The following is a 12,236-nucleotide window of genomic DNA, read 5'->3' on the forward strand; positions in this document are numbered from 1 at the left end:
CAGCCCATCTGTAAATAGCCCATCCAACCAACTACCTACCTACCTCATCCCCATATTAGTTTTTAGTTTTCTTCTGCTCTTTTGCACACCATTGTTTCTAATTGCACATCTATCACTCCAGTGTTAATTGCTAAATTGTAATTACTTCGCCATTATGGCATATTTATTGCCTTACCTCCTTATATGAGATGCACACACTGTATACAGATTTTCTACTGTATTATTGACTGTACATTTGTTTGTGTAACTCTGTGTTGTTTGTGTCGCACTGCTATGCTTTATCTTGGCCAGGTCGCAGTTGTAAATGAGAACTTGTTCTCAACTGGCCTACCTGGTTAAATAACGGTGGAATATATATATTTTAAAGGACTCAGGCATAAATACGGTACATGTCCTCTGTTTTGTAAGAAAATGTTAGTCAGAAAAATCAGAAGGGAAATATTTAAATATTCACTTAATCTCCTGGATGCATGTAACAATATGCTACAACCAAAGCAAATGATCTTGTAGTGTGCAGTGACGGCGATGATGATTTATTTATTTATTTTATTTCACCTTTATTTAACCAGGTAGGCCACTTGATAACAAGTTCTCATTTACGACTGTGACCTGGCCAAGATAAAGCAAAGCAGTGCGACACAAACAAAACAGAGTCCATAATACAGTAGAAAAAAAGAAAACAAAAAAGTCTATATACAGTGAGTACAAATGAGGTGAGATAAGGGAGGTAAGGCAATAAACAGGCCATGGTGGCAAAGTAATTACAATATAGCAAATAAACACTGGAATGGTAGATGTGCAGAAGATGAATGTGCAAGTAGAGATACTGGGGTGCAAAGGAGCAAGATAAATAAATAAATACAGTCTGCGGATGAGGTAGATAGATGGGCTGTTTACAGATGGGCTGTTTACAGATGGGCTATGTACAGGTGCAGTGATCTGTGAGCTGCTCTGACAGCTGGTGCTTAAAGCTAGTGAGGGAGATATGGGTCTCCAGCTTCGGTGATTATTGCAGTTCGTTCCAGTCATTGGCAGCAGAGAACTGGAAGGAAAGGCGACCAAAAGAGAATTGGCTTTGGGGGTGACCAGTGAGATATACCTGCTGGAGCGCGTGCTACGAGTGGGTGCTGCTATGGTGACCAGTGAGCTGAGATAAGGTGGGGCTTTACCTAGCAGAGACTTGTAGATAACCTGTAGCCAGTGGGTTTGGCGACGAGTATGAAGCGAGGGCCAACCAACGAGAATGTACAGGTCGCAGTGGTGGGTAGTGTATGGGGCTTTCTTGACAAAACGGATGGCACTGTGATAGACTGCATCCAATTTGTTGAGTAGAGTGTTGGAGGCTATTTTATAGATGACATCCCCGAAGTCAAGGATCGGTATGATGGTCAGTTTTACGAGGGTATGTTTGGCAGCATGAGTGAAGGATGCTTTGTTGCGATATAGGAAGCCGATTCTAGATTTCATTTTGGATTGGAGATGCTTAATGTGAGTCTGGAAGGAGAGTTTACAGTCTAACCAGACACCTAGAGTTCAGTGTGTCAAATCAGAGGGCCTGTTGTCCGGACCTCTGGCAGTCTCTATGGGGGTGCCACAGGGTTCAATTCTCGGGCCCACTCTTCTCTGTATACATCAATGATGTCGCTCTTGCTGCTGGTGATTCTCTGATCCTCCTCTACGCAGACGACACCATTCTGTATACTTCTGGCCCCTCTTTGGACACTGTGTTAACTGACCTCCAGACGAGCTTCAATGCCATACAACTCTCCTTCCGTGGCCTCCAACTGCTCTTAAATGCAAGTAAAACTAAATGCATGCTATTCAATCGATCACTGCCCGACGGTCCAGCATCACTACTCTGGACGGCCCTGACTTAGAATACATGGACAACTACAAATAACTATCAGAGAAGTAGTTGGTAAACAAGGCGAGGCAATCATTTGAGAAACCAAGGCTGTCAAGTCTGCCAATAAGAATGTGGTGATTGACAGAGCCTTGGCCAGGTCGATGAATACGGCTGCACAGTAATGTCTCTTATTGATGGCGGTTCAGATTTCGTTTAGGACCTTGAGCGTGGCTGAAGTGCACCCATGACCAGCTCTGAAAACCAGATTGCATAGCGGAGAAGGTACGGTGGGATTCAAAATGGTCGGTAATCTGGTTTTTTAACTTGGCAATCGAAGACCTTAGAAAGACAGGGTAGGATAGATATAGGTCTGCAGCAGTTTGGGTCTAGAGTGTCACCCATTTGAAGAGGGGGAAGACTGCGGCAGATTTACAATCATTGGGAATCTCAGACGATACAAAAGAGAGGTTGAACAGGCTAGTAATAGGGGTTGCAACAATTTCGGCAGATCATTTTAGAAAGAGAGGGTCCAGATTGTCTAGCCCGGCTGATTTGTAGGGGTCCAGATTTTGCAGCTCTTTCAGAACATCAGCTATCTGGATTTGGGTGAAGGAGAAATGGTGGGGGCTTTGGCGGGTTGCTGTGGAGGGTACCGGGCAGTTGACCGGGGTTGGGGTAGCCAGGAGGAAAGCATGGCCAGCCGTAGAGAAAAGCTTATTGAAATTCTCAATTATAGAGGTTTTATCGGTGGTAACAGTGTTTCCTTACCTCAGAGCAGTGGGTAGCTGGGAGGAGGTGCTCTTATTCTCCACGGACTTTACAGTGTCCCAAAACTTTCCTCTACTGACGGGATGAGGCCAATGTCATTCCAGGATACCCCGGTCAGGTTGATTAGAAAAGCCTGCTCGCATAAGTGTTTTAGGGAGCGTTTGACAGTGATGAGGTGTGGTCGTTTGGTCGCAGACCCATTACGCATGCAGGCAATGAGGCAGTGATCGCTGAGATCTTGATTTGAAACAGCAGACGTGTATTTGGAGGGCGAGTTAGTTAGGATGATATCTATGAGGGTGCCCGTGTTTACGGATTTGGGGTTGTACCTGATAGGTTCATTGATCATTTGTGTGAGATTGAGGGCATCAAGTTTAGATTGTAGGATTGGCGGGTGGGTTAAGCATGTCCCAGTTTAGGTCACCTTGTAGCACGAGCTCAGAAGATAGATGGGGGGGCAATCAATTCACATATGGTGTCGAGGGCACAGCTGGGGGCAGAGGGTGGTCTATAGCAAGCGGCAACAGTATGATGATGATGATGATGATTACCCTGTGCCAGGTAGAGGATGGCCCGGGCCACCTTCAGCCTTTTGTCCCGGTCAGTGACCTCCAGAGCATCTAGTAGTCTCATCACATAGGCCCTCTGCTGCTCCTGACCCAGCTCAATCCACCTCCTCCCCCGCACTGCAGAGAGACAGGGACAGGGTGAAAGAGACCAGGTGAGTCATGTCACTTTGTAGGACGGTGCGACCTTGTGACTCTGAGTTTGAACGTCTGTCGCTCTCTTACTCTCGCTGACTCTATTCACTTATTTCTCCCATTCCCTCACTTTTTATTTTCTTCGTCCATTTCTCCCCCCCCCTCCCCCGCTCTCTCTCTCCCCCCACTCTCTCCCTGCCCTTTTCACACGTGAAAAAGATTAGCAGGGATCAGGTCTGGTCATTAAACTCACACTGACCCAGGAGCAGCTAGCGGTCTCAGAGTCAAAGTGTCCTGGCACCCAGCTCACATGCATGGTCACAGCAAGCTATTTCAGCCCTGGCCAGTTATAGCAGTACACCCACTGATCACTGATCACCCACTGTGATGCCAGGATCCAACATCAAGGCAGCAACGCCTTTTACTTATAGGCTATGAGCGATTGATTCCTAAAAGTGAAGTATATTGTACAATTAGGATCGTTTCTGTCCTTTATTTTTTTTACCTCAACTCTTGGGATTCTTGTAGGACATCGTGATCAATGGAATTCAAATACCTAGTCAGTTCCCCTCTTTCAGTAGACATTTTCGGACTGTATGTCCGAACTGTATGTACTGTATGTACCTTCAAAAAGTATTCATACTTATTCCACATTTTGTTGTGTTACAGCCTGAATCCAAAATGTAGTACATTTGTTTTTCTTCTCACCCATCTACACACAATACGCCATAATGCAAATGCATCGAAAATGAAATACAGAAATATCTCATTTAAGTATTCACACCCCTGCGTCAATACATGTTAGAATCACCTTTGGCAGTTATTACAGCTGTTAGTCTTTCTGAGTAAGTCTCCACGAGCTTCGCATACCTAGATTGTACTATATTTGCACGTTATTCTTTTTTAAATTTATCAAGCTCTGTCAAGTTGTTTGTTGATCAATGCTAGACAGCCATTTTCAAGACTTGCCATATATTTTTAAGTTGATTTAAGTCAAAACTGTAACAAGGCCACTCAGGGACATTCAATGTTGTCTTGATGAGTAACTCCAGTGTATATTTGGCCTTGTGTTTTAGGTTATTGTCCTGCTGAAAGGTGAATTTGTCTCCCAGTGTCTGTTGGAAAGCAGACTGAACCAGGTTTTCCTCTAGGATGTTGCCTGTACTTAGCTCAATTCCATTTCTTTATATCCCCCCCTCAAATAAAACTCCCTAGTCCTCGGCGACAAGCATACCCGTAACATGATGCAGCCACAACCATGCTTGAAAATATGAAGTGGTACTCAGTGACGAGTTCATCCATCCTCAGTTTTCACCTTTCACACAGCCTTTAATCTCTGAGACTGTTTTAAAGTAACCATTGGCCTCAAGGTGAAATCCTTGAGCAGTTTCCTTCCTCTCTAGCAACTGAGTTATCTTTGTAGTGACTGGGTGTATTGATACACCATCCAAAGTGTAATTAATAACGTCACCATGCTCAAAGAGATAATCAATGTCAGCCTTTATTTTTTTTACTCATCTGCCAATTGGTGTCCTTCTTTGCGAGGCATTGGAAAACCTCCCTAGTCTTTGTGCTTGAATCTGTGTTTGAAATTCACTGTTGGACTGAGGAACCTTAAAGATAATTGAATGTCTGGCACAGGGATGAGGTAGTCATTCGAAAATCATGTTAAACTCTATTATTACTAACACTATTATACATACAACCGGTGACTTGTTAAGCACATTTGTACCCCTGAATGTATTTAGGCTTGCCATAATAAAGAGGTTGAATACTTATTGACTCAAGACATTTCAGCTTTTCATTTTTAATTAAAAATGTCTAAAAACATAACTCCACTTTGAAAATAGGGAGCATTGTGTGTAGGCCCGTGACACAAAATCTTAATTTAGGCTGTAACACAACAAAATGTGTTAAAAGTCAATGGGTGTGAATACTTGCTGAAAGCACTAACTCTCTGACAAAACATCCCCTGTTTAAAGTTCATCCCATATAACTTTTAATGCGCGGCTCTGAGAAGTGCTCTGATAATGGTCATTATGATAAAAGTGCGTGGAGAGTAGCGACACAGAGGACATGAGTGCATAACAGATTCAGCAGTGATGGAGAGTGGCAGTCTGGCAGATGTGTTAAAACATTGATGAGGGGCCCCGTCACCGTTTGACATATTTAAAACCCAGATACAGAGAGACAGCACATCTCCTATCAATCTCCGCCGCACAGCCAGCCAGCCAAGCTTTCCACTGATCCAGCTATTCATTCCCATTGGCTTTATGGAAACAGAGTGGGAAGAACAAGACGTAGCCTAGCTCTCTTAATTTATGTAATATGCTGCAGCTGCAACAAAATTGCCCTTTGGGGACAATAAAGCTCTGTGGAATTGAATGCCTGGCGCTACACATGTATTGTTCCTCATTATGAACCTTCCTTTAACTCGGTAAGCGGAGTAAGAATACAACCGCATTTACAGCACAGCAACGAACTGGGCAGAGTTTGAAAGAATGTGAGAGGGGTCTAATTAATGTGGAGATTAGACCAGCAAAATGGACACAGTACAATTCATCCGGCCAAAAGGATTCACATTAGGAGATAAAACGTAATCGACCAGCTGTTTAATAACAGTGCTCATGATATGGAACAGTTGGTCACGGTAGGTATGGCTGTTATATATTCGCGGCAAAACCACAGCTAAGGCAGCTCTGTTTGTCCTGGCGCTAAGAGAGGCAACGGCTGCAGAGCAGAATTTGGCAAGATGTGCGTGTTCCTGTATGTATGGATGTACAGTTGAAGTCGGAGGTTTACATACACCTTAGCCAATTACATTTAAGCTCAGTTTTCACAATTCCTGAATTTAAAAAGTCCCTGTCATCAGTCAGTTAGGATCACCACTTTATTTTAAGAATGTGAAATGTCAGAATAATAGTAGGGAGAATGATTTATTTCATCTTTTATTTCTTTCATCACATTCCCAGTGGGTCAGAAGTTTACATACACTCAATTAGTATTTGGTAGCATTGCCTTTAAATTGTTTAACTTGGGTCAAACGTTTCATTCAGGTGGCCTTCCACAAGCTTCCCACAATAAGTTGGGTGAATTTTGGCCCATTCCTCCTGACAGAGCTGGTGTACCTGAGTCAGGTCTGTAGGCCTTCTTGCTCGCACACGCTTTTTCAGTTCTGCCAACAAATTTTCTATAGGATTGAGGTCAGGGCTTTGTGATGGCCACTCCAATACCTTGACTTTGTTGTCCTTAAGCCATTTTGACACAACTTTGGAAGTATACTTGGGGTCATTGTCTATTTGGAAGACCCATTTGTGACCAAGCTTTAACTTCCTGACTGATGTCTTGAGATGTTGCTTCAATATATCCACATAGTTTCCCCCCCTCATGATGCCATCTATTTTGTGAAGTGCACCAGTCCCTCCTGCAGCAAAGCACCCCCACAATATGAAGCTGCCCGTGCTTCACGGTTGGGAAGGTATTCTACGGCTTACTTGCGTACTATTGTTTGTACCGATGAACGTGGTACCTTCAGGTGTTTGGAAATTGCTCCCAAGGATGAACCAGACTTGTGGAGATCTACAATTTAGGTCTTGGCTGATTTCTTTTGATTTTCCCATGATGTCAAGCAAGGAGGCAGTGAGTTTGAGGGTAGGCCTTGAAATACATCCACAGGTACACCTCCAATTGACTCAAATTATGTCAATTAGCCTATCAGAAGCTTCTAAAGCCATGACATAATTGTTTTGAATTTTCCAAGCTGTTTAAAGGCACAGTCAACTTAGTGTATGTAAACTTCTGACCCACTGGAATTGTGATACAGTGAATTATAAGTGAAACAAATCTTTCTGTAAACAATTGTGTGAAAAATGACTTGTGTCATGCACACAGTAGGTATCCTGTCCTAACTGACTTGCCAAAACTATAGTTTGTTAACTAGAAATTTGTGGAGTGGTTGAAAAATGATTTTAATGACTCCAACCTAAGTGTATGCAAACTTCTGACTTCAACTGTATGTGTGACCTTCTCCCAACACCTCCTGCTGAAAGTGTCAGGTTAGAGCAAGCAATCAGACACACACACACACACCACTGGGCAGAACACTGCTGACAGTTCACTTGTATACTCTCCTTCCTTCTCTCCATCTGAACCACTTACAGAAAAAGGGAAATGTTACACCTGGGAGCGGTCAATTAATCAGCTCCCTCGACCCTCTCTCCCTTTCCCTCCGTCCTTCTCTCTCTTTCACCCCCTCTCTCTATCAGACTCTCTCTCTCCAGATGATTACCAGGGCGAGAATCCATTCCATTGCACTTCTACATACTCTCTCTCTCCGTAAACGCTAGATTAACAGGCAAACACATTAGAGGGTATGCAAACAAACAGCGTGTTCAAGGTGAGTCAGAAAGCCTTTTGGCACACTCGCTGCTTTAGAAAAAAAAAACATGCGTGCGTATGCGCAAGGACGGACACACACACACACACACACACACACCACACACACACAGTTGGCTGGAAAGACAAATCCGCCACTGACAGACAAGAAGGTAACAGTACCATGGCTCCTGAAGTCCTCCTCAAAGTAGTCCCTGTTGAGGGCGAACTCGGGCTCCTCCGTGTAACTGTATATCTCTGTGGGAAAACAGGAGAGACAGGGGAACCATCAGACAGACAGGATGACATACAGTACAGTACTGACGGATTCAACAGAGCTAATGCCATGAAAGACATCACGGGGTATACTGTAGTGGAAGCCCTGTATGGCTCAGTTGGTAAAGCATGGGATTTACAACGCCAGGATTGTGGGTTTGATTCCTGGGGCCACACATTTGTCAAATTCATGGAAGCAATGTGACTAAGTCGCTTGGGATAAAAGTATCTGCTAAATTGCATATATTATAAGCCAACTCTTTCACTAAGTACCTTTCATAAAGAATCTATTTGGCTCCCAGTTATCCTTTCTGTCGTGTTTTTGTTAGATTCATGACATCGCTGACTAATCCTTCTTCAGCGAGTATACAGTAGTTAAATGTCAACTGTCACTCCAGCCTGATCGAACAGTCACAAGAGAGCAACGGTGGTGTGTGTTTGTGTAAGCTAATGTCTCAGCGGGACTAGCGACCTAACCAATGCAGCTGCATTCAACAAGGGAAAAATATGACCTTGCATTGACTCAATCCCATGTAGCTGCTGACAGCGCAGCACTGTACAACAGTGATCACCAAAGCTACAGGGGTTACCTTGCATGATTTTGTTCCAGCAACTGTTCAATAAGGTGCTTGAATAATGTGCTTTGTGGTTGGAACAAAAGCCTGCCCAATAGCTGCCCAGGTCTAGGGTTGGTGACCGCCGGGATAGGGTTTAAAGACCTTACCTGAGAGTTCAGCAGTCAGGCTGTCTGTGTCCCCATACTCAAACTCCAGGTTAGGGGACTCCATGGAGCTCTGAAAACATAAAACAACATTGAAGTCTTGGCAGAATTGCAAAGGGAAATGAAGGCACATGACAAACACACACACACAGACACAGACGCAGACGCAGACGCAGACACAGACGCAGACACAGACGACACCCCTGAATTCCTTTATAATTATTGCATGGCTATGCAAATACAGGGAGCAATCAGAGTGGAAAAACTGAATGAGAGGTGTGCAGGAGTCAACATGCCCTGCATTTCAGAATGGGTTAACGGACGTATCCAGGTAAGGATCTTTGATGCCGCTCTGACATCAGCCTCACCCCATGCTCTCTGGGCACTTTACTGCAGGACACCATAGTACACACACACACACACACACACACACTGTGGGAATAAGGACAGAGACAGGGTCCGCCTCTGTTTGCCGTCATAGCCACTTAAAGCATTATTTTCCCAGGTCGAGACAGACTGATACAGTATTCATGATCTCACCAGTTATCAAAGCAGCGCAGAACAACAACATTCTCATACTGCCAGCCAATACAAAAGATTGTAGCACTTGGACAGAGACAGACTAGACTTTGAAATAGGTTGAGACCGGCCGTTAGTCAGACTTGCGAGAGTGTCTCAGCAGCAATTTAGTGACAAAGAAAATGACAGCGAATCACGGTCCTTAAATGGCACGTGTCAAAGCCTGAGCCTTTGCTGAAGTGTGAGGACTGTCTGTAGTTGTTTCTTCCATGCATCCTACCACAGAAGGGCAGCGATAGCCAGGGATAAGCTAACATCTGTAATTCACTGGAACCTGAAGAACCCAAAGCCTGAGAGCCAGAAACAGTCTGTCAGATTAGGTTGAGATCCAATAGGAGCGATTGAAAACGTAAGAATCGATTGGCCTAATGATTTGTTCACTCCAAATACAGTTGGCACAGATCCCACTCCAGATGCAGACTTGTTGTGTCGTACGAGGTGATTTTCAGACTCTGAGTCAGTGGAACGTGTGTCCAAATAAGTCATTCAGAAACTGGGCTGGACTCAGAATGACCCACACACACACATACTGTGCATCTCAGACGGCTGAGAGAGCAGGAGTCACAGCAGGCTAAGGAGAGAAGATGACGGCGTACCCTCTGACGGGGAGAATGACACATTCCCAGAGGATGAGCCTGGGGTTCAGGGGCCGATAGTCTCACAGTGTGACAGGGCGACAATGGAGGTAAGCTTTGGGGGGAAATCACTAGGGAAGATATTTTGGTCTTCAGAGAAAATGGACCAGTCACGGTTTGATGTGCTACATCGAAAATGTGCTCTAGTTAGGTGTTCAAACTTTAGGTTAATTACACACTAAACCACTGGCCCTGGGGATCTGCAGGGTGAAGGCTTTCGTTCCAGCCCGGCACAGTATCATCACCACTAGAGAACAAAAAAAAAATTGGTATCATATTTCACTCTAGTTAAAACCATGTCATGCCAGTCTAACCACTGACACCGATGTCACTGTGCTGACTGTACTGACCGTGACACTCACATTGCCTTGAGTGCAGATAGTGATGTTTCTCAGAGACCAAGCTAAACCCTCAACCCCATTTCAGCGCATGATTGTTTGATTGGGATTATAATAAAACACAGGCCTCAATCCTAGTGTCTGATTGGCTTAGTCCCCCCCCACCAGAAAAAAAACGAAAGGTTTTTATTGTTATTGCTCTCAATAGAGCTCTTTCATGTTTGTCTGAAGGAGAGTGGGGAATTTGTTGTCTCTCACTCAGCTACCCATGGGCATCAACAATTCTCTCCACCCCCCAACCAGCTTGCTATGAACACTGCCCTTCCTTCCACACTGGCACAGTGAACCCTGCGCTCCACCGTCAGTGTGCGCAAACACTGGGCATCACGTCAAAATACCCACCAGCCCCCATCAACCCTCCTCTCACATGAGCATTTGTTAAAAATAACCTATGACCAAAACCAGCCAGCCAAGCCAATGGGCCAATGCAATAATAAACGTGAACACAGATCACATGAGGAACAGCCTGGACAAAGAAAGATAATTAAGTGGTTTGATCATATCTCATATCGGCAATGATGACTTAGGCGTACATTGTGTGGCTTTGCGCACTGAATCTAGTCTTAGGTATTGACTACACCAGGTGTTGGCCGGGGTAGGCCGTCTTCGTAAATAAGAATTTGTTCTTAACTGACTTGTCTAGTTAAATAAAGGTGACATAAAAAATGAAGATGTAGGCTACCTACCACCGCAGTTCACCCACTAGCAGGGCTAGTCTGGATCTGGGTTGCACTGCCAAGACATGAATCCAAAATGCTATTGATTTGTTTTTCGCTTTTAACGGCTGAATTAGTGAGTTATTAGAAAACAATATGCTGTATCATAGTAGTACGGAACATAATGTCAAGCGTGTTTACTTGAGTGCAACTACAGGCCATTGAGGTACAATATAATTACAGAAACATTTTGAAAACCTATTAGTGTGTTTTTGTATTTGATAAATATCCAATTAGTAATTACATCTTAATATGTAATAATTAGGAAACTAGCTAATAGCCTATGCCTTATTCTATCCATTTCAAATCCACTCTTCCTGCACTGGCAAAAAAAATGCAATTCAAAAATAATATTGAGTCACACAGTGACATATCTACAGATAGGCTGCTGCCCGAGCATATGGGACACACCGAATTAACATCAATAAGGTGTATATAAACCTACTGTATATTTGCCAATCTGACACCGGTCTACGATGCACAAATTCACAGGCGGCGGGTGCAAGACAAGACTCGACCACAAAACGGCCTGGACATTGACAGTCACATTAGCTACCTGCATTTGCCACGTTCAGAATTAACCATAAGCTTACGGTATTTATAGCATCCACTTGCGCTGTCACCAAAATAAGAACCCGGGCTGCAAGCTTTCAAAAGCGGCTCTGTAGCAAAAGGGCATTTAAAGCTCCCCAGCAACAACACACCACACGGACACCGACCCCTCTATACCGGCTCAACGAGTAGCTACAAACTGGCTTTACCTCCCAATCCTTCAGCAGATTCTTGAACACATCTCTCCCATTCGGCAGAGGCCTTTGCTTGTTGCAGTTACTGTTAATGTTATTAATGATAGGTACCTCCATTTCGTCCGCCTGCATCTTTCTGTGTCGGTTCGTTCACTTTCTCTGCAGCTCGTGCATTCCGGTAAGGCTCTCGAGCCTGTCAAATTGTAACAGATTTCAGTATTCCAAGTTCAGAAAATCCGTCCCCGTCCGTGTGATTGGTTGACTGGACGCCAGAGAGGGCGGGGTTAACTTCTACTGTAAATGGTGACTGGCGGGTTGGTCTTGCCCACTAGTGAATCAGTGGGGTAGATGATGCGAGTGATCTAATGCGGTCAATGAATTGGTGCTGATGCTGAGCATTCCATAATGGCACCTGCATTAGAAACATTGTCAGTTTCTGTGGATTGCATGAGACATGTGCTATTATAACAAAGTAC

The 12,236-nt window shown here is 44.2% G+C and overlaps 1 protein-coding gene across 6 annotated transcripts in view; it reads right to left on the minus strand.

Annotated features, from left to right (window-relative positions):
• The window catches only part of LOC139392652 (striatin-interacting protein 1 homolog), a 35,452-nt gene extending 23,478 nt beyond the window's left edge, over positions 1–11,974 (minus strand). For 2 of the 6 annotated variants that reach the window (XM_071140790.1, XM_071140788.1), the window contains exons 1-4: positions 11,872–11,965; positions 8,690–8,759; positions 7,873–7,947; positions 3,166–3,300 (exon numbers count right to left, since the gene is read on the minus strand). In XM_071140790.1, the coding sequence (XP_070996891.1) occupies positions 3,166–3,300; positions 7,873–7,947; positions 8,690–8,759; positions 11,872–11,892 (301 nt within the window). In that variant the 5' untranslated portion in view covers positions 11,893–11,965. Of the gene's footprint in view, positions 1–3,165; positions 3,301–7,872; positions 7,948–8,689; positions 8,760–11,459; positions 11,542–11,775 lie in introns of those variants that run through there. The other 4 variants (XM_071140787.1, XM_071140791.1, XM_071140786.1 and 1 more) reach the window with 3 other exon arrangements.
• Positions 11,975–12,236: the final 262 nt, after the last annotated feature.

This window comes from Oncorhynchus clarkii, chromosome 33 (assembly GCF_045791955.1).
Source record: "Oncorhynchus clarkii lewisi isolate Uvic-CL-2024 chromosome 33, UVic_Ocla_1.0, whole genome shotgun sequence".
In the NCBI taxonomy this organism is placed as follows: Eukaryota; Metazoa; Chordata; class Actinopteri; order Salmoniformes; family Salmonidae; genus Oncorhynchus; species Oncorhynchus clarkii.